At 35.9% G+C, this 23,620-nt stretch overlaps 1 protein-coding gene across 2 annotated transcripts in view; it reads left to right on the forward strand.

Moving 5' to 3' along the window:
• The window catches only part of PALS2 (protein associated with LIN7 2, MAGUK p55 family member), a gene marked incomplete at its 5' end in the record, with an annotated part of 49,273 nt that extends 27,912 nt beyond the window's left edge, over positions 1–21,361 (forward strand). The window contains 8 exons of one of the 2 annotated variants that reach the window (XM_079711395.1): positions 1,463–1,504; positions 3,224–3,355; positions 5,214–5,313; positions 5,650–5,718; positions 7,663–7,824; positions 13,072–13,274; positions 14,246–14,374; positions 21,079–21,361. In XM_079711395.1, coding sequence (XP_079567521.1) covers positions 1,463–1,504; positions 3,224–3,355; positions 5,214–5,313; positions 5,650–5,718; positions 7,663–7,824; positions 13,072–13,274; positions 14,246–14,374; positions 21,079–21,255 — 1,014 coding nt within the window. In that variant the 3' untranslated portion in view covers positions 21,256–21,361. The remainder of the gene's footprint in view (positions 1–1,462; positions 1,505–3,223; positions 3,356–5,213; positions 5,314–5,649; positions 5,719–7,662; positions 7,825–13,071; positions 13,275–14,245; positions 14,375–21,078) is intronic. The other variant, XM_079711394.1, reaches the window with a different exon arrangement.
• Between the last annotated feature and the right edge of the window lie 2,259 nt (positions 21,362–23,620).

Genomic DNA, 23,620 nt, shown 5'->3' on the forward strand with positions numbered 1-23,620 from the left:
ATTGTTAAACAGTGAAGATTGCTTCCAATCTTTTGTGATTGGGACATATTCAATTGTTAATAGTCTTCTACATAAGTCATTTTTTTTTTTTTTTTTTTTTGTTGTTGTTGTTGCTGTACGTGGGCCTCTCACTGTTGTGGCGTCTCCTGTTGCGGAGCACAGGCTCCGGACGCGCAGGCTCAGCGGCCATGGCTTACGGGCCCAGCCGCTCCGCGGCATGTGGGATCTTCCCAGACCGGGGCACGAACGCACGTCCCCTGCATCGGCAGGCGGACTCTCAACCACTGCGCCACCAGGGAAGCCCCTACATAAGTCATTTTGCACATATCTGAGTAACACTGCTGTTGAACACATTCCCAGAGGTGGATTACTAGGTCAGAAGTTTTTTGCATTTATAATTTTGATAGCTTTGCTGAATTGTCCTCCCAAGGGATTAAACCAGTTCTTCCACCAACCTGTTAGGACTATGGACCAATAGGCATTTTCCTATCTACAGAATGTTATCAAATATTTGGATTCCTGCTAATGTGACAGGAAGGAAATGTTATTATAATATAGTTTTAATTTGTATTTCTACTCTGAGTGAGGTTAACATCTCCTCCTGTATTTAAAAGCCATTTGTACTTTCTTTTTTCTCTTCCTTCTACTTTAGATTGTTGGTTACTCAGTTCTGTTAGAGATAAGAATATGAGATTGAAATATATTAGCTGGTTGTATTTAGTAACTTCTTAATAACCAATGAACAGTTAACATCCATAGCCTATTAATGAAACACTTTAAAATGTACTTAATAAAATACAGTTATACTAAATCTAGTCAAAACTCTGTGATTTAAAGGTCATTACAAAATGTTTAGATCAAAGGTTGGGTTCATTGATTTTTCAGACAAATTTTCAAAGTTCAGAGTAAAACTAGTTTAATCTGAGTTTTTGAGCTTGAGAGTAATGTTCCAAAACTAATTTGGTTAATGAAAAAATAAAATTGCTTCTTCCAGAAATCTTTTACATTGGAGAGATGTGGTTTGTTTGACAAATAATGACATTTCCAGAACAATTTGATGAGAGTAGGGAAGTGAATATTTGAAACTTGGACTAACTCAGAAAGTCTGAGCCTTTTGTTACAAAATATATTCTGTCCCACAGATAAGAATAATAAACACATTCATGGTTAGATGACAGGATCCTCTTACTATTAATTAAGTGCAGCTTTCTTGAGAAGTAAGGAGTATCCAAGTATTTTTACAACTTTGCATATCCATCCTTCTTCTCTGCCTCATCTCAAACACCTCTAACTTTTGCTTGTATCATTTTCAGGTGTTATAGCCTATGGACAATTAATTAGGGAAGTAGTTGCTTTACCAAATGAGTGAAGTAAAAATGGGCCAGTAGTTTGTTTGTATTTTGTTAATTTATTATCAGTTTAAAGTCTGGCTTTATTTATGCAATGAAAAATGTATTTTTAGAGTTGCATCAATATGGAGAGGCATCCATCACACGTCCGTCAGGTATGATGTCATTCCAGGACATTCTCTGGTACTCTGTTTTTCTGTCTTACCAGCCAGCTAAATTTACCTTAATTACACTTAATCATTTTGGGTTTTTTCCATTGCCAAAACATTGAGCTGCATGCCATTGTCAAGTTAGCCAATTGTCACATTTTAGCGATCTTAATACTGTTTGTATGCTTGCCTTTGAGATATTTCTAAAATTGTATATCGGGGGCTTCCCTGGTGGCGCAGTGGTTGAGAGTCCGCCTGCTGATGCAGGGGACACGGGTTCGTGCCCCGGTCTGGGAGGATCCCACATGCCGCGGAGCGGCTGGGCCCGTGAGCCATGGCCGCTGAGCCTGCGCGTCCGGAGCCTGTGCTCTGCAATGGGAGAGGCCACGGCAGTGAGAAGCCCGCGTACCGCAAAAAAAAAAAAAAAAAAAAAAAAAAAATTGTATATCAGGAAAAAAATTATTGGCTTACTGATTTTTAAGCATTAATATTTAGCCTTTCAAAAGTTATTGAAAATATTCTGAATGCTTTGTATCAAAATCATCTAGTTGTAAGTAACTAAAATTTTGTCATGTTCCCAAATTTAGTTATTTTTAAATTATTTTAATGTGCATCTATCACATTACATTTTAGTACACTAATAATGTAATATATCTGCTTGTGTTATTTGAATATCTTGTTTGGTTATATTTATAGAAGTATGATAAATAGAAAAATAACATTGTTATTTTGACTAATTATGTGCTTTCCTGCTTGCTAGTTTACCTGCTGATTAATACTAAGTCAGTTCCTTAGCAGATAAAATTTGAATTTCTATAAATATGCCTGAAAAAAGTCTGTATTAAGAAAGTAATTGCTCTGAACTTGCCATCAAATACTGAAAATGCTTAACTTAATTAGAATTCAAATTAAAATTAATAAACTAAATATTTTGGATATTGGAGATCATAACTAATAGTGGTAACTGACATACTTTTATTAATAAAACAGATTTGAAGGAAGTTTGTGTGGTTAAATGAATTTAAATTGGAAAATAATTTCAAGGCTTTTTCAGTATTTGTCTTACAATTAATTTAATGCTGATCATTTACATCAAAGCAAGATGATTCCAGAAAAGTATTTTCCACACTAATTTTGGCTAGTGTGAATCTGTGTGATTAAAAATATATGTTATTACCAGGGATGAAAGTGGGTTGTATTTTGTTTTTTGTTTTTAAGTTTAATAAATATATTTCAGGTCTGATTTCAATATGAACTTTTAGTATGTAATTTTTGCTTCAGGAAACTTTTAAGAAGTCAATCCTATTATATCTGAAATACATGCCTTAAATCAGCTGCATATATTAATTCAGAATGTTAATTAGAAAGTAGCATTTACTTGCATAAAAATTACGCAGTGTTGGTTGGAAAATCACATGAAAAGATTGGGAGAAAGAGTAAGGATGGTGGAAGAAAACAATTGTCAAACTCCGTTGATCTACAATTAGAAATTAAAAATAGAAACAAAAACTTAATGTAGTAGTAACATTTATTTCTTATTTTCTTCTCTGATACCAAATTATTAATGTTCTAATAATTTTATACTTACTTAAGGAAAACAAGTTCCTTAGTTGAAGTGCTTAATACATTGTCAGTTACAATTAAATCACAGTGCTTTGAAAAAGATTTCAGAAATCCCGTGACAAATGATACATCTCTAGTATTTTTAATTGTGCTGTGTTTTAGGTATTTGTGAAATGTCATTTTGATTATAATCCATACAATGATAACCTGATACCCTGCAAAGAAGCAGGATTGAAGTTTTCAAAAGGAGAAATTCTTCAGATTGTAAACAGAGAAGACCCAAACTGGTGGCAGGTTAGTATGCTTCTCAAAATTTCTTCAACTGCCTTTTTATTTTTAATCTTAGATCTGGCCAATATCTGAATATTCAGGAAGAAGGTATTAGCATTTGTTCCAATGATTTTTCCTGCATGAACAGCTCCTGCTTCATGGCTGCTAATTTTGTGGACAGAAGACCAAATTGAGAGGGAATTTGTGAGTAGCTGTTAATAAATGCAGAATTAACTAGCCTGTGGTGCTCTTCCTTTGGTTTAGAGACTAGACCAGTCAGTTCTTCCACATATGATTACAGTAAAATATAGTATTGGGTAGGAACAACTCACTTGGGGGTCATCCCTTTTTAGTGTTTGTTCCTCTTAACTAGGAGTCTTCTACTGTAGGTAGAGTAATCTTCCTCTTGTCTCCTCTATGTATACATTCACGACAAATAAAACGTAATTTCTTAAGGTCTTAAATCCATTTGCCCACGTCTTCTCAGTAATTGAGAAATGAAGGCTTGCTTTATCATCCGTGTTGTTTGGTCTTGGATTGAAATCTGTGTGTATGGAAAGGGATGTGTGTTATCACTGTCTTTCCCCCCTCCATTTTCCAGAAGATGTGCGTGATGGTCTTCCTTTTCCTTTCCACTAATACAGTTTTCAGAAAACTCTAGCATAAGTAATAAGTCCGGTTTTGTAATTGTTCACATCGACTAGCAACCACAGTATTCAGAACTGGAGAAACAAAGTCTAAAATCTCTTAAACTGTAAAAGCAAAAGAGAGTCTCACTAAGGAACAAAGTGTGAAAGAAAAGGACCTGGTACCTAGCACTAAGTTCTGAATTAAATGGAGATATTAGTAACTCACATTAGCTCTAATAAGTTATATTGACTTCTAAGGGGGAATGAATTATAAGAATAAGAACAGTCTTGCTAATATGTCCTTAAATTTAAATTAAGACATTATGATGTATAAGGGCACAGTGTGGTGAGAGAACTAAGAAATGAGTAATTTAAATGGAATCCATGATTTCAAGAGGTTTCCACTGAATTTCTTAGAACTCATCTAAAAAATCTTTCTGTGGCAGTGTCCTTTTCAAAACTTTCCCAGTTTTCTCTTTTTTCCCTTCTCTGTGAATGCCATCTGTTAGTTTTCTCTTCTAACCCTGTCACCATTATCTATCTCAATCTCTTCCTGCATGTTTGTCATCTATTACTCTAATTGTATTTTTCAGGATTTTAATTGCTAAAAATGATACTGGATTTTTCTGTGCTAGCTGTAAGGATAAAGTCACTAATGTTGTGGGATAAGCTGTTAGTAGCCAGTTCTCCAGCCACTATTTTGAAATAGCACTTCTTTGGGTTTCATTTTAAGTTAGTTTGTTGACAGTAGGTGAGGTTTTACCTATTTTAAACTTACTCCCCCTCAGGATATTCAGATTCCTGGTAGCATGAACTAAACTCTCCACTCTGTTCTCCCAGTGCTGTCTCTCTTTTTTTTTTTTTCCCCATTGATTTGGCCTCAGGAAATACCAACGTAGTAGGATTATTGGATAACAAACACCTAACTAGGTGCCAACACATAACAGCATTTATTCCTTTCCATTCTCACTAGTTTAGTATTATAAATAAAAAGTTTTAGTAATTTAAAGAGCCTGTATACCTTTGTATTTTGGTCTAAAAATTCACTACTAAATAGCACACTGGTTAGGTACCCATTGATTCCTTGGTACTAAAGTGTTTCAATATCCTGACAATGCCATGGATTTAAATATCAAGGTCAATTTCTTAAGATCAAATGTGATTTTTTTAACTGACTATTGCTTGTCCTACTTATTAGAATGTGGTCTCAAATTTTGATCACTGAGATATACAATTCATTAATTTGATTCTAGGCTAGCCATGTAAAAGAGGGAGGAAGCGCTGGTCTCATTCCAAGCCAGTTCCTGGAAGAGAAGAGAAAGGCATTTGTTAGAAGAGACTGGGACAATTCAGGTGATGAACCCGATACAATAAGTGACAAGTTGTCCTTTGTGGCCACCTTTCTTTGCCTCTTTCATCTGAATTAGCTGATGAATTTATTTAAAATATATCTAGAATTAATCCCTCTCATCTGCTTTAGTGTACTGCTCTCAAAAGTAAACTTTTTGTTCCCTTTTTGCCACCTGCTGGTATTGTATCAGAATTCAGTGGCTCAACTCACCCCTGCCTGCTTCTGCTTTGTAGGATGCAACACTGGGAAGATAATTCTCCCACCCCTATAGAACACCACAGGGCAATGTATATAGTCTGACATACTGTTTAAGTTATATTTGCCTTGTCATCCTTCAGGACCTTTTTGTGGAACCATAAGTAGCAAAAAAAAGAAAAAGATGATGTATCTCACAACCAGAAATGCAGGTATGTTTTAAATATATTTTTGAGAAATCCAAGTGAAGTATGAAATAGCTTTATATCATTACTCAGTGTGGCATACACTCTAAATGTATAATTTTAAATGAATTCAGATTAGTACCCAGCTGCAAGGGACTGCCATGTGAACACTTGGTACAATAATATACAGGCATTATTTAAATCCTGATATATATACTTGCACTATCACTAGTGTGCTTTATTTTATACTCATAGTTTATAATAAAATGAATTGGTTAGGATTTATGCTTGTATTAATGAAGAAACAATGTGACAGTTGAAACTATTGGTTCAAGAACTTTGATAGAAACTTGTGTCATTTCTACAGAACAGAATGCCTTTATAAAGATAATAAAAGAGTTATGATTAAGGGCAACCATATTCTGCCATAACATTGTCCATGATACTTTTGGAAAAATAATACTGGACCAAACAAATCTTAGCCTGATCTAGTAGGATTCTTTCTTAAATCTTTTAGACTTAAAGAAAGATAAATATGACACCTACCACAGTTATTCCTTTCAGTTATAAAGGCTGATAGGAGTGAAATGCAGCTCTTAGAAGGCTCTGGAGGCTTACTCAAAAGAATTGATAATTTTAAAGTGCTTTCTTGACTTCAGAGCTACCTCTATATTGGTAATAAACTAAATAGCACATTAGAAAGGAAATAATCTAATAATGTACTATAATAATAACATTATAATAAGGGGAAATTAGACTCTCCCTTAATCTATTGTGGAGAAATTGTGCAAAGAAAGTGTTGCTGTTAAGATAATAACCTAAGGAAGAAGTGTTATTACTATAGATTGAGAGTTATAGCCATAATAATAGGTAATATAATATTTCAAATCCTCTGGCTTTATTGTTCATTAAATATATATTCTTAAAGCTTTCTTGCAAAATGGAAAATTTCTAATTTTCCCATTGATCATAATTTTGGAATGTGTTTCTACTGAAAATAGTTAAGACCCAACATTTTATTTTATACATAAATTTAGAATCTTAATATTTAAATGTTAGTATGTTGTCTATATGCATTTTATTAATCAAACTAATATTTGCAGAGTTCACCACACAGTATTTATTCATTTATATCATTGGAAGGGGATACTCATTCTATGAAACTTATTTAAGCAGCCACTCTAAGTGTACTGCTATCCTCCATATTTGATACTCACTTTTTAGTGGAATAGATTACATAAACTAATTTGCAATTTGATTATATTAAGTAATTATTTCTACTGATGAATTGATAAGAAACAGGTTTTAAGGGATAGATTATCTGATAAGGATAAATTAAGGGTATTTTTCTAGTTTTGTTAGACAATTTTTTAAGGCAAATGAATAGAAGCAGGTGTTTAAATCAGGGTACAAAATAATTTATTGTACTTTACCAAATTTATTTTTAAAAATCTGTACTAAGTCAGTACAATTCAAGTGATACTTAACTATCAAGACAACTAAGCCATTACTGAACAGAATAGCAGAGGTTTTTCATCCATATAAAAGATAACTGAGGAACTTCCCTTGTGGCGCAGTGGTTAAGAATCCGCCTGCCAATGCAGGGGACATGGGTTCGAGCCTTGGTCCAGGAAGGTCCCACATGCTGCGGAGCAACTAAGCCCATGTGCCACAACTACTGAACCTGTGCTCTAGAGCCCGCGAGTCACAACTACTGAGCCCACGTGCCACAGCTACTGAAACCCACACACCTAGAGACTGTGCTCCACAACAAAAGAAAACACTACAGTGAGAAGCCCGTGCACCACAACAAAGAGTAGTCCCCGCTCGCCTCAACTAGAGAAAGCCTGCATGCAGCAATGAAGACCAAATGCAGCCAAAAATTAATTAATTAATTAATTTAAAAATAATAATAAAAATAAAAAATAAAAGATAACTGAATGTGATGTTTTCCCATTTCCTTACTTTTAGAATTTGATCGTCATGAAATCCAGATATATGAGGAGGTAGCCAAAATGCCTCCCTTCCAGAGAAAGACATTAGTATTGATAGGAGCTCAAGGTGTGGGACGAAGAAGCTTGAAAAACAGGTTCATAGTGTTGAATCCCAGTAGATTTGGAACCACAGTGCCATGTAAGTTTCCCGTTTCCTTTACTATTTAATTGGAAAGAAGGAGTGGGGGTGGGGCGGATTATTATTATTTTATTCCCAAGTAATTTCTAATTATGCCAATGAAAATGAACAAGCAGATGATATTGAAAAACTTGGCGACTCTACAGCTGTCTTGAAATAGCACTGTGGGCCCTGTTAGCTGGCTGCCTGGTGGCAATTGCTTCTCCAAACTCTTCAATCCAGAAGTGTTCGTTAAATGCAAGTATTAAGAGTTGTGGCAAAATCAGCATTAACTTTGCATTTTCTTGTACAGTTGATGTGTATCTGAAAAGTTGTAGTTTCACCCATTTTCATCCAGCGGGGGAAACCTGCTGGATCCTCTGACACTCGTGATCTGGCTTGTAGCTTTCAGTCCTGTAAGGTCCTAAACCTGATTTTTGATAGCACAGCAAGAGAGATTCCTCTTCCAGAGCAGGCAGCATTAATGAAGGTCACATTTATTTATATACAAAATACAATAATACTGATGGGAAATATAACCATTAAATGAACCACTCATTTTATGATCTTTGTGTTCTTTCTCTATTTGCATATTTACAAGGAAAGTTAAATCATGTCAGAAGCATGCTTGATGAGAATGGAGTTAGAGCAAGGAGTTAAATACAAAGGTATATTAGTCCTTATAATAAGGCAGTGATAGCATTCATTTTGGAGATATATGAGCCTTTACTTGTGGGAACTTACATGCGCTCTCCCCTAAACACAAGCCAGTGTTGCCTTTATAAGTCCCCTTTCTGTGCTTCCATTGCTGACCAAGCCCCCTTTAGATTAACACAGAATTTCTGTAGGTATTTTAATGCCTTTAAGCTTTCCATGTCAAATCTTAGCCTAACATCACTCCATCTCTTTTGGATGAGTTTTAGAGTTTCTCTGCTTTCATCCAGTATTCTTTGACATTTAGTTCTCAGTGAGTAATCTTATTGCTAACATTTTTAGGGGTGTATTGGGGCAATAACGCTGTCATTGTCCTCATGTGCTGTTTGTAATCCCTTCAGGGTAAGACTTGGAGTTCCATTGTAGGCACTGTAAATCACTAAATCAGACAAATCATAGTCAAGTAGTTAAAATAAAAATCTCACTGTGATCAAAGTATTTTAAGTATTTTAATTAAAGTTTTTCATTTTTATCAAATTAATACATGTAGCATATTTTAATCAAGTAGTTCTTAAAAATATGTAATGAAAAATAACTCCATTTTCCTCTACCCCACCTCTGGCCTACTTACCAGAAACAGTCACTTTTCAATCTTTCTGCTATTTATTTTGTTAGTCTTCCATATTTCTTAATAATGTCTTCATTCTGCTATTTCTTGTTCTGTCCAGTGTAGGCCTTACCTCCTGACTTCCTGAGTATCCTCCCAGCATAAAGATAGCTCTAGTTGCAGTTAATTCAGTTTCACTTTCTTGAACAGCCTCTTCCTCTCCCCCAACCCAGCAATTTCTAGAGTTCATTTTTTTCTTCCCCTCTTTATCTTGTCTTATGTGTTCATGCGTATAGTTTTGTATTAAACCAAAGAACCTCTTATTTAGTAAGTCATGCTTTTTTCTTGGAGACCTCTGTCCCACAACCCTCAGTCTTCCTGCTTCAGTGAGGGTACACATTCTCCACTCTGGCTGCCCCACGTTCACATAGGGATGTTTCCCTTTGTTGCTGTTCTGGGTTGAAGCTATTGTTCCTGGGTCCCATTCTTTTTCTTTCTCGGTTTATTGCCTTGTTTTGCTACGGCACATGCCTTGTAACTTGACAAAAAATGCTGTATGGGATGTAATTTCTGCATCTTTGTATTTGAAGTTGTATATTTTTTTGTCTTCTATTTGATTGATTATCTGAGAATAGAAAGTCTAGATTGTAAAACCCAAAAGATGTTACTCTTTAACCCAGTTTTGTTAAGAAGTCTAATGTCATTCTAATTTTTGTCCTCTCATACATGACCTGATTTTTCCTTCAGTCTTTTTATTTTGTTGGTTTTCATTATTTTATAATTTAATAATGATGTGCCTTTGTGTGCATCTATTTTTGTTTATTGTGCTGATGATTAGTGAGCTCTTCAGACTAGAGATGCATGTCATTCAATTCTGGGGAATTACTATTTCTTGGATGATTTCTCCCTGTTTTCTCTATTCACTTTTTCTAGAATTTCTATTAGCTGGATATTGAACATCCTGGATTCATCTCCTCAGTCTCTTACTTCTTGAAATCATGTTGTCCAACCCTTTATCTTTTTATTCTACTCTTTAAAAGATTACCTTGAGTTCTTTATCTTCTGTCTCATCAATGTTTTATCATAAGTAGTATATTTTTCATCTTAGGATTATTTTCTGTTTCCTGTTTTTTCCTACAGCATCATCTGTTTGTGGGAGCTATCTCTTCTGTATCTCTAAGAATATTAAGTAGTGAGTGTAATTTTTTTTTTCTATAGGATGATAAAAAGGTTCTGGAGATGAATAATGGTGATGGTTGCACAACAGTGTTATTGTACTTAATGCCACTGAATTGTGCACTTAATAATGGTTAAAATGATAAATTTTATGTATATTTTATCATGATTAAAAAACACTAAAAAAATTAATTGTGTTAGCTTTTTAATATTCCAGCATATAGGTACACCATGCTTTACTGTTATCACCCATTTATATGGTTTGGGTGGCTTTTTTGTTATAAATAAAGAGATGATAAAATGTGTATACATAAATCTCAGATGTAAAATTATTAGACCAAAGGATGTATAGAGAGATTTATAAATTAGAAGTATTAAATATATTTATTTCAACTTCTTGATTTCTTCATGCCAAATTAATTTCCAGAAGAGATACTATTTTACCTTTCAAAACTTACTTTTAGTAAAGATTCGAGTCTGAATTTTTATATAGAAAGATTTATGTATATCCATACATTGTCAAGTATCACTTCTTCATATAATGTAGGTGTGTTTTACTTTTCTTTAAATCATTCATATTTATATAGTGTTTAGTTTGTTTGTTTTAAGCCTCAGAATCAACACACACACAAAAAATACTGATGAAGTGTGACAAGTTTGCCTAATTTTTGATACACAATCTTGTGCTACACATTGTCTGGTGGGCTGGTTGGGGAAGTCTCATAGGGAAGGAAGTAAATGCTGGTGTTGGATTAAATTGACTTAGTTTTCTCTTTATATTGTGAAATGGTCCTAAAATAAAATATAAAAAATTATTAACCCAGGTGGACAAGCTACCTTATGAATCATGTTTTCCCTTTAATATATCTTGGGATAGTTAACAAATAAAATGTTACTTTGTTGATTATTTCCTGACTATTTGAAGAGCTACTAAAGATTAGAATTTTGCCTATCAATCACAAAACTTAAATTCTAAGCAATCGCATTACTTAGTTGCTTAGCATATAAGCCTAAGGAATCAGCTGTAGTCAATCCACCCTGTTCTAATTTCTCTGTTCTAGAAATGGAAAGGGGCTTAATTATGTGCCAATGTAGATTTCTTTTTTGGGTCTTCACTAGAGAATGGTATTGTCGTTAAAATTCACTTGTAAACTAAAAACATTTCACCAAGAATTTAAGATTCCCTCCACATGTTGGAGGTAGTGTTGCGGGGCGGGGGGCAGTGTGTGTGCCTGTACATATTTATTTCAAGCAGCACGTTCCTGTATATGGTTTCACTGTAGTGCCTCCCCAAAAGTCGTACTCTTCTAAAATTATCTTTACAGATATTAAGCCAAGTCCTAGTATGTATTTGGGGAGTTTAAAATTGCCTTAGGAGTTTTATCATACCACCTTTGGTGAATAATCCCAGAAACCTTAGAGATCACACATTTTTGAATATGAAAAGCCATCATAGCATCTTGAAGCTCTTTAAGTGACTTTATAAATCTCTCCACAGTGGTCTGGAATGAGCCAGAAAACAGCAGGGGAAAAAGGGAATCCTCTTGTACATAATAATCTTATTTATGAATTAGACCCTTATTATTGAGCTTGAACTTAAAGTTTTTTTCTTATAAAAGTTTTCTTGATGTGTTGTGCTTATTTCAAATAGTCAAAATTCTGTCAGTTTTTCATCTGATTACTTTGTAACTTTAATTGCATGTGGTTAATGATTTTGTCAGATATTCTGCATGTATAAGTACTTGATTAATAGAAGTAGAATACTGTTTTATATCTAATCTAGGCAAACTCAGATTAAGGCTAAACTTGAAAATAACACACACACATACACAAATTACTTTTCTTCCTAGGGAGTGCTAGCAAGTTGGCAGAGAATACCTAACTCTGCAGCTTTGCAACAGTTTGAAAAGTGATAATCGTCCACTCCTAGCACGGCCAAGTTGCAAAGGAGTTGTATGTCTCTAAAATACCTGACAAAAGGATGTTTTAAGTTTCTGACTTGGTCTCTTCTCTCTCATTCTCAGAATACTTCAGGTCAGAGTAGAGAAAGTTACTAGACCATAATAACATCCAGGTGGCTAGGTCCACCGAGGTGCAACACAAAACAATTAGCATTGGGGAATGTTAATTAGAAGGAAGCTAGAAGAAAAGTTTGGTGCTGGGGCAAGATAAAGGATAGGTAATTTATGGGTAAAACTACACTTCAGAAAATTGATAATACCAACTAAGAATAGAATTTTGCTCATCTGTTGGACACTCAATTAGGAAATGTTCAAAGAAGTGTGAAGAAAGGCTGTAATTGATATTCCTTAAGGAGAAGGGGAGTGCTGGTCAGCTGGAAAAGATGTTCACTTGCAATATACCTCACACTTATTAGCTCTCACCATAGTTAAGAATTTAACTTTAGGGCTCTGCTTCTAGGTAAATAAATATATTTTGAGTTTCAAACTGACTTTATAAAGCACATTTTTTGGATATAAATTGTATATTGGAGACTACCTATTAAAACATTCCTAATCAGGGGTCAGCAAACATTTTTATTCAAGGGCCACGTATAGTAAATATTTTAGGCTTTGCAGGCCATCTAGTCTGTGTCACAACTATTCCGCCATTGTAAAACGAATGAAACCATAGGCGATAAAATGAATGAACATGGCTGTGGTCCATAAAACTTATTTACAAAAATAGGAAGCAGGCCAGATTTGGTCATAGGCCATAGTTTGCCAACCCCTGCACTAAATGGAAAAGACTTAGGCTACCCTGTGCCTTTTAGTTTGTTTTTTAGTAGCCTGCACTGTCTCTGTACAAATTCTCAACGCTATTTTATTTAGTTACTTCACGGAAACCAAGGGAAGATGAAAAAGATGGCCAGGCATATAAATTTGTGTCACGATCTGAGATGGAAGCAGATATTAAAGCTGGAAAATATTTGGAACATGGGGAATATGAAGGAAATCTCTATGGAACCAAGATTGACTCTATTCTTGAAGTTGTCCAAACTGGACGAACTTGCATTTTGGATGTCAACCCACAAGTAAGCTGCATGATTCCAAAGCTATTTTTTAAGTTTTATTTCCTGTGGAGTTTTTGTTTCTTCTTCAGATTATGAGGGTGGCTCTTTCCCTCTATTACCTGTGATGATAGAGAACCTTATTATGCATCAACAGCTAGTTAAGTAAATCTCTGATCTATTAGCCAACAGAGGCATGGATAGCTATAGAAGCTTGATAGAAGTTTAGTATTTATTTATGTGCTTAAGTAATATATAAATGCATGTGTTAGGAAATGTTAAATTTAAAATTTGAACAAGGCTGAAACATAAGGAATAAAAATTAAAGTCACACCCCTTCCACCCAGCACACACCCACCCACTCACCATTCATTTCATTCTCATTCCATGTCTCCCTTATTGACCCCTTCTCACCATTCTACACTCAACCCAATGGGTTTTCTATTTTTGTTATTGTTTCTCTTATACATAAATGGAAAAATTCTATACAGATTCTTTAACCTTTTTTCATTAAACAGTATTTCTTGAAGATCTTTTCATGTTAGGTACTGTAGAGCTTTTTTTGTTCTTTGTAATAGCTGCATGGTATTTCATAGTGCAGATATATATTTATTTATATAACCACTCCAATTAATGGACACTGAAATTATTTCTGCTTTGTCAATATTAACAGAATTCTACAATTAACATGGAAAGCATTTACATCATTCTGGATGATTTGGGGATCATTAAGTTTAATACTTTCCTTGGTTCAAGGGTACCAAAAAGTAGTGAGATTGAGGTCAGAACAAAATTTAATGGATCACCATTTTAGGAAAGTACTGTATGGAATCAAAGGGATAGAAGGGAGGGGGGGCAGATAGCAAGTATTAAATTATGTCCTTTATCTTGAGGAAGAGGGCAGATGGACTTTGATTATTTAGTATAAACTAAAGGGTAACATAATTCAAATTCTAATCCTGTATAAATTGGTTTGTAATTGTTCTTCTACACAGGCCCTGAAAGTGCTGAGGACATCCGAGTTCATGCCCTATGTTGTGTTTATTGCTGCTCCCGAACTAGAGACGTTACGTGCCATGCACAAGGCTGTAGTGGATGCTGGTATCACTACCAAGCTTTTGACGGTAAGCAGTTCTTTTCAGGCTAACAATACTATTTTCCTCCTAAAATTGTTCCTTTTTCTTTTGGGCATGTTTAATTCTATCCATATTTATGAAATAAACACACTGTATAAGGTGTTAGAGAATAAAAATTTGTTCCCTAGATGTAGTTAGGATTTGGAACAGTATTGCTTTTACTTAGAAACCATTGTTCACTCTATTTTAAAACAAAAGTTTACTCCCCCTATGTAAATGAAATGGGCCAATGTTAAAAAGTGCATATTAATCTAACTCCCTCATTTTACTAATGTGGAAACTGGTCCCGAAGACCAATAACAAGTATGTTAATCATAAGGTTTACTATTGGTAGAGTTAGGTGTTCTGACTTTTAGTTGTTATGTGTCTTTTTCTCTTGTTCTTCCTCTCTTTTCTCATGTTACGGAAAATTTTAAATATGTACAAAAGAGGGAAGAAATGAACTCCCAAGTACCCATCACTTAGCTTCAATAATACATGGCCAATTTTGTTTCATTTAGACCTCTCTTCACTTCCTCCCTTACCATGAGTTATTTTGAAGCAAATCTTTGATATCAACCATAAGTACTTTAGTATTTATCTCTAAAAGATAGACTTTTTGGACATAACCATAACACCATTAGCATATCAAACATTAGGAAGAGCAGCTTCTTCTCAATATCCTCAGTATACAGTCTGTATTTGAATTTCCTCAGTATTTATCTTTTTTTTTTTTTTGACAGTTTGTTCAAATCAGGATCCAAGCAAGATTAACATGTTGCATTTACCTGTTGTCTTCTAAATCTTTTTCCCCCAGCTTGAGGTATAATTGATACACCATAAACTGTACATGTTGAAAGTATACCACTTGATAAGCTTGGGCATATGTATACACCCATGAAGCTACCGCAGTCAAGATAACAGGCATGTCCCTCGTCTTCATAAGTTCCCTTGTGCCCCTTCAGAATCCCTCCCTCCTCCTTCTACCTCTTCCACACTATAGGTGATAAGCCTTGAGATCAGGTAGTTTTAATCCTCTTTGTTCTTTTTCAGGTTGCTCCATGTCTCTACTGAACTTTGTGAATATCTGAGATATAGTTATCAATGTTTTTATATCACTGTCTACAAATTCTAACGTTTGCATCACTTCCGGATTGGTTTTGACTGAATGACTTTGCTCCTCATTATGGGTCTTACTTTCTTGCTTCTTTGCAATCCTGGTAATTTTTTATTGGATGCCAGACATTGTGAGCTTTGTCCTGGGATGCAGTTACGTGGAAACAGTTTGTTCCTTTCAGATCTTGCTTTAAAAATTTGTTAGGTAGAACCAGAGCAGTTCTCATTCTAGGGGCAATTATTCTTCACTACTGAGGCAAGACCCGTTTGAGCACTCTCCCAGATGGCCCATGCGACATGAGGTTTTCTGTTCTGCCTGGTGGGCATGGGTACTATTCCTGGCTCAGAAAGAATACCTCTCATCCTTTCTGGTGGTTCTTTGGCGACCCTGGGTAGTGGTAATGTGCACAGATTGGTATTCAGCTGAATGCTGGAGGGGGACCTTTACATATCTCCAGAGTTCTCTCTCCATACTGCTACTCTATCCAATATTCTGTCCTGCAGACTCCTGCTACTTTGTTTCTCCCTGGGCTCTCAGCTCTGTCCCAACTTAGAGTCCAGGAGTGTCCTCCTGGGCTCCACCTCACTGTGTTGCAGCTTGGAAACTCTTTCAAGCCAGTAACCTGGGGTAATCATAGGGCTCACCTCATTTGTTTCCTGTCTCTCTGGAATGCCTGTCTTCCATTACCTGATGTACAGTGTCTTAAAAAGTCTTGTTCCATACGTTTGGTCTTAGTTGTCAGGCAGGAGGGTTAGTCTGCTACCTGTTATTGCATATTAGCTGGAAGCAGACCTCTCCCTTTAGACTGTTTTAATGTGTAAGTCTTCACTGCCTCCCTCCCCTCTCTTTTAACCTTCTAACTTAGTTGTTTAAAAAAAACTGGGTCATAGAAAAAATGGGGCCTGATCTGTAAAGGTCCTCAGTAGCTCTTTACCTAATGATCTTAGCAATTTTTATTGATCTTTGCCTGGCTCAGTTAATTTTTTAGGAATTGTGAAGTGGTGGTTTTCCAAGTTTGTCATTTGTTCTGCATTTATAAACTAGAATTCTTCTAAATAATAACTTTTCCTTATCAACTAGTTGATGACTCTGAAGTAGAGTATATATAGGAAAGTCAGAACATAATGCTTGATACTTCCCCTTTAAGGGTCAGTTTTCAGAATAATGGGTTTGTTCACTAACAGTCTCCAGAGGCGACAGGTGACCAAATAAGGTTTGTGGTTTTTTTAGTTTCATCATGAGCACATGGATTTAAACTTACTTGATGTGTTTTACTCTTTTGCAATTATTATTCTTATTGATGTTCAAATTGCCCCATCTTTGACCAACAGGGGCTTAAGTTGGCCCTTGAGACCTATTTCATGAGCCTAATCGTCTCAGATAGCTTCCTTGCTATATGACAAATGCTCCAGGCTCATCCTGTACATTCTCTCTTCCAGGCCAGGAATCAGTTACTTCTCCAAGAAGCTCTGGTTCCTTTTAGAGTAAATGGTATTTTAGGACCGTAATACTAGGGGTGCACATTGTCGCAAGATTGATCATTGTTTCTAGCTAAATGCACCTTTTAGGTAGACAGAACTAGTTTGGTTATATGCTTTTCTGTTTGTATGTTTGAAGGAAACTATATCATGAATATATATTGATACTTCCCAATCAAATTCAGGATTACAGGGTTTTATTTAACCTCTTTCATATATATAACTCCATTCTCCTAGGCTGAGTATCCCAGTTCTCAAAAACACTGGGAGTGTTAGAATATAGCACATAATTGCTCATTTGATTTATCTCACAGTACACACACTACAGTCTGAAAATAAATGTACAAATACTACCAGGTATGATTACTGTGAACTGTCTCTTTCTCCTTAGGGTTTATCCCACTAAGTATATACAGTCAAATCAAATCGCTGTGTTTTATTTTTTTATTTTTTTTTTTATTAGTTTCTGCTTTATAACAAAGTGAATCAGTCATACATATACATCTGTTCCCACATCCCTTCCCTCGTGCATCTCCCTCCCTCCCACCCTCCCCATCCCACCCCTCCAGGCAGTCACAAAGCACGGAGCTGATGTCCCTGTGCTCTGTTGCATCTGCTTTCTTTTTTTTTTTTTTTTTTTTTGCGGTACGCGGGCCTCTCACTGTCGCAGCCTCTCCCGTTGCGGAGCACAAGCTCCGGACGTGCAGGCTCAGCGGCCGTGGCTCACGGGCCCAGCCGCTCCACGGCATGTGGGATCCTCCCAGACTGGGGCACGAACCCGTGTCCCCTGCATCCGCAGGCGGACTCCCAACCACTGCCACCAGGGAAGCCCAAATCGCTGTGTTTTTTTTTTTTTTTTTTTTTTTTTTTTTGCAGTACGCGGGCCTCTCACTGTTGTGGCCACTCCCGCTGCAGAGCACAGGCTCCGGACGCGCAGGCCCAGCGGCCATGGCTCACGGGCCCAGCCGCTCCGCGGCATGTGGGATCTTCCCAGACCGGGGCACGAACCCGTATCCCCTGCATCGGCAGGCGGACTCTCAACCACTGCGCCACCAGGGAAGCCCAAATCGCTGTGTTTTAAAGTCACTTGGAATACTGTCTCTCTGTGTACTTAGGTCAACTATTACTCTCTGATGTTTAAATTGTCCTGTCTTCAGCTAAGAGGAGCCTATTCATCTTGTTTTCTGAGTCTTTTTAACAGAACCCCATAAACTTTGATGTGCTTCCTGGTATGACGAGCTGCTCCAGGTTATCCTTACACATTTCTTGGCCCAGATCTGGAACCAGCCTTCCAAAAGGCCTGGTTCCTTTTAGTGGGAAATGGTATTTAGAGATAATACAGATACTAAAGGTGTGCATTCAACTTAGTTTGTCATTGTTTCTAGGTCTTCCCAGTGGCCAGATGAAGGAAATATATTTTCCCCTTTTGGAAAATACACATCATTAATTCAGTTTGATAGTTCCAACTCACATTTTACATTTTTACTTCTTGGACTGTGTTTATCTTTTTTTCCTCCTATGCTGAAAGTCTTGGTTCCTGATGACATTAACATAATTTCTGACTTTACATGTATAAACTAAGCACATACTATATATATAATTTCTGAGTAACAATATTAACAGTACGATTATTGAAAAGTTTTAAGTTTCAGACTTAAACTTTTTTTAAAAAACTGTTCTTCTGATATATCCCTTGAGTATTATTTTATTTTAAAGTCGCTAAAATAATTATTTTCTGTGGTTAAGGCATCAACTTGAAACACAGATTTGTTTCATTTTGCTTTTGCTTTTTAGGTATTGCTCTTTTTTATTTGAATTTGATTTTGTTGTAATATAATTCTATACGTTTTCATAGTTCCAAAGTAAATCTTAAAAACAAACAAACAGGGGCTTCCCTGGTGGCGCAGTGGTTGAAAGTCTGCCTGCCGATGCAGGGGACACGGGTTCGTGTCCCGGTCCGGGAAGATCCCACATGCCGCGGAGCGGCTGGGCCCGTGAGCCATGGCCGCTGAGCCTGTGTGTCTGGAGCTTGTGCTCCGCAACAGGAGAGGCCACAACAGTGGGAGGCCCGCGTACCGCAAAAAAAAAAAAAAAAAAAAAAAAAATCTAGCTTTTCCCTATCCTCTCTACTCTTACCTCCTACCCACATAGGTAGTCATTTTTACAGGTTTTTTTTTAAATACAAGCAAGTATGTATGTGTATCCTCCCTCCCCCATTCCTTACATAAAAGGTAGCTTATTCCATACAGTAGTCTGCCTGCGTTTTTCACTTACTAATATATTCTGGAGATCATTCTAGAGCCATACATAGGGAGAGATTTTTTAATTCATTTTTCCATCTTTATGGTATACTCCATTATTGTTACAGGATTGTTAACTGTCAAAAAAGAACTTTTTTTTTTTAACAAGACAAATTGCTAATGACTGTACTAGGTAAGATTTGTTTACAAGTTGAATTGTGGCCTGTTTATACATCTATAATAAAAGATATTTTAGTTGTTTCAAATTGATTTTGAAACCTTAGTGAAAATATTAACTATAGTACTAGTATCCCTCAGGCTTAGTTGGGAACCCATTTCTCTCTATATACTTTCCTTTAGGTGTTTTCACCAAATCCATTAACTTACATATCGTTGTTATGCTGATGATTCCTAATTTATATGTAGATAACCCAGACCTCAGAGCTCCAACTTATATAACCATTACCTATTTAACATTACATCTGCACTTGGATGTCTCACAGACATGTTAAACTTAACATGTACAAACAAAGTAGAATGTTTTGTTTCCCCTCACCAATATCGTGTTCCCCCCCAACTCTGCATCTTCTGCAACCACCAATTTATTCAAGCTAGAAACTCGAGCTATTTTTGACTCATTCATATTCCTCACTTTTCATATCCAGCCCATCAGTTAATCCTGATGATTTTATCACCAAAATATATTTCTAGTCTGGTGTCATTTCCATCTCCTCTGCCACCATCATAATCCGGAGGTGTCTTTCCATTGCATCTTGGTCCTCCATGACCTAGCCTGGGCTATCTCAACTTATTACCCACCCTCCCTAAGCCTCCATCCATCTTGGTCTTTCAGTATCTTAAACACATCAGGGTCATTTTCCTCCTGAACTTTACATTGCTATTTCCTCTGCCTGGAATGGTCTTTCTCCCACTATAGTTCTCAGTTTAAATGTCATTTACTCAGTTTAAATATCATTTATTCATTTGTAGAGTCTTTGTAAGCACTCTAAAGTAGATCTCTTAAAATTCTTTGTTCCTGGTTGGTTTCTTTCATAGTATTTATTACAACTTGCAGGTTTTTGTTTATTTGCCCTTTATTTGTCTCCTCCACTGGAGGGTAGGAGCCCATTCTCTCTTATTCATTTTTATATCCACAAATTATGAAATATAGTAGATGCTTTAATAGGAACTCAGTATTTGAAAAACATGTAGAAGCATTATGAAATTTCAAAACACTTGCAATTTAATGAAAAGCTTTACTTGCTCATGCAAAACCCAATACTTATTTATTCCCCCACATTGTTCCGAAATGACTAGAAATATTTTATGAAATATAAACAGTACTAGCTAAAAAAATAGATAAAAGTGTGTGTGTGTTGTTGGGGGTGGGGAGCATGGACAGGCAGCCTTCAAAATACATTTCTGAGATTCTTTTTCTTAGAGAAAGGCAGCAAATTTGGCTTTGAGCTTAACAGCCGCTGCAGGTTGGGTTCCATGAGTTACAGAATCCATACGATAAAAATACTTTGAAAAGGGTGATGCAGTTGGGCTAGAGACCAGTCACCTACAAGAATTCTTTTATTACTTTGGGTTTCACTCCAAGATATTGTCAGCAGTCTTTTAATCAGGAATCTTACCTTACTATCAGTGAAACAGAAGACACAGAATACTCGTAAATTCAAACACGAGTGCCAGCTCGAAAGACTAGGATATGAACAGATGGTAATGTCTTTTTTAACAATCTATATAGATTAGATTTTGAGGATTAGTATCAGAATCACAACAAACAAATATCCAACCTACTTATTTCACTTTGAGTTGGTTTTGAGCAATTAAATATACATTATGTAAACTTTTCCTTTTAAAACTCTTTGACAGGACTCTGACTTGAAGAAAACAGTGGATGAAAGTGCACGGATTCAAAGAGCATACAACCACTATTTTGATCTGATCATTGTAAATGACAATCTAGACAAAGCCTTTGAGAAACTACAAACTGCCATAGAGAAACTGAGAATGGAGCCACAGTGGGTCCCAATCAGCTGGGTTTACTGATGATTCAGTAAGGTTCACAATTAAAATAAAACTTTCAAAAAGTGACTGCAACAAATAAACCTTCTACTGAGAAAATACATGCACAGATAGAAGATATCTGCCAAGTCCAGGCATTTTTATTGTGTAGATTGAGGTACCAGTACACTATTCTGGATTTTTATAGAAAATGTGGTTGGGAAGGTGTACTAATATATAATTTATCTTAATTTTTCTAACTTTTTATGAATAATCTTTCTATTCATATCACATAAAGAAATGCGTTGAAGCATTTTGTATATGTTTTGATTTAGTACCCTTGCCTTTTTCATCAAAGGAATTTTCAAATCATTCACTCTAACATTGGTCTCACATTTTCACTGTGATAATGAATACTTGAAATAGTTTTGTAAAGCTGTTATTTAGTTCAGTATTTAGTGAAGGGTCAGCTACTCTTATTAGGAGAAAACAATGGTTTATTGGCCTTCTTTCCTAATATGTATAATTTCTTACAGAAGCAGAATTTTAATGTCAGTGCTACAGCTAGTCTACTACCATCCAATACTGACATCAGGAGTCTGCTCAATGCTACATAGTTTCATTATTACAGAGATGTATGGCTATCCACTTTAATTTACACAGCTATATTAGTTTTTTCCTTTCATTCTCTCTCTTGTGAAAAAATGAAGAGCAATACTTTGCACTCTCATTTGTTGCAGTGACGGGCTGATGCTTCGTTAACATGTACACAGCAAGCAAGGCCGTGCTGGCTGAGAGAGTGCCTTATCCTGCAAAACCTACAGCAAAATGACTCTGAAAGTTGATTTATTTGTACATGTAAAAGTTTAACTGACAAAAATGAACCTATTGCTTTATACAGTTTTTTTATTAGGATATGGTCAGCAAATGTATCACGCCTCTGAAAATTTCTGTGACGCTGAAAAATGCCTCCAAGTTTGCAGTTGGGGGGTTTTGTGAACAATCAGTGTGCTTTTGAAGTGTGATGTGATCATTAGGGTATTTTTTCAGTTTGTTATGTTGTGAACCGAATTCACTGAACAATTTATGAAATTTGGAAATAATTGTCAGCTGTTTTATCTCAATATAATATATACATTATATAATATGTACATTGTATGTATTATATAATATATATTAAATAATGTATTATATATTTTTTACATTTCTGTTAGGAAATGTACTTCTTTGTTTAATGATTGGGAAAACAGTTCTCCGTCTTTAGATGCATTAACTTATACAAATTTCCAAAATTAATCTCAGTATATTCTTTTAGGATTCTTAGATGGTATAAATTCTTCCTAAAACATATTCAGAGATGCAGGTCATCATTAAACTAATTTAGCCATATTTTATATTGCTGCTAGCTTTTCACATAAACAGTATTCACACTTAAAGGGTTAGGTGCTTAAATACTGGTGGTCATCTTTGTCTGGTGCTAGGCACCAGACACCTGGCTGCTGAATTTGTTTTCCCCTCACCAAAGCTGTCACACAGAATGTGGCCGGGAGGACTCAGAGGGAAGAGAAAATACATGGCATTAAGCAGCATGCACACACTGTCCTTCTTCACAATGAGACCGAACACCCAAGTTGCTGTATGGTTAAGATTGGAAATCCATAGTTGTTTTTTTTAATCCAGCATTTCATATCCAGAACACAAATTCATGTTCTTTGTCCTAGGATAGGAAATTGGTGGCAGAATGGATCACACCCTTTTAATAACTTCGGTAACTTTTAAATCACATATATTTACATCAAATTCTTGGCTTCTCAAAGCAACATGAATCAAAGCACAGTGTCGAGATGATGTCCCAGGACTTAGTGTCTCAACACACTGTAAGCTTTAAGAGAATTTTACTTCCACATTCTCAGGAAATGTGCTGTCTTCTGCGGTGTGCCTTCATGCTGCTGCGTGGAGCCTCTTTGGAATCATTGTAGCAGCTCAAGAAGTTTATACACAAAATATTTTACCCATCTTGACACAATAGAGATGATTTTTACATCATATATATCTTAAGCCTTATCATATGGTATAAAATGCACATTATTTAGAAAACAGACTACACTTAAAGGAATTATTTCTATTATAAATGGTATTCATGACTAACTACTTAGTTAATATGAGATTCCTCCTAATATAAAATGGAACAGTGCAGTTGATTTCATTTCAGTCGAGACGCCAGAGCTGAAGAGAATAAATTTAGAAAAGTTCGTTTATCTCAGTAAAGAGTCATTGAACTTGAAACTCAAGTCCCATCTGGGTCTGCAGGAACCAGCAGAGCTCTGCTGGGGCAAGGAGTCCCAGAGGCTCTGGGATTCTCCTGAGGCAATGAGAGTATAGTTGTGATCAACGAAATGTGAACTTCTCT

Source organism: Hyperoodon ampullatus, assembly GCF_949752795.1.
Source record: "Hyperoodon ampullatus genome assembly, chromosome: 9".
Lineage (NCBI taxonomy): Eukaryota > Metazoa > Chordata > Mammalia > Artiodactyla > Ziphiidae > Hyperoodon > Hyperoodon ampullatus.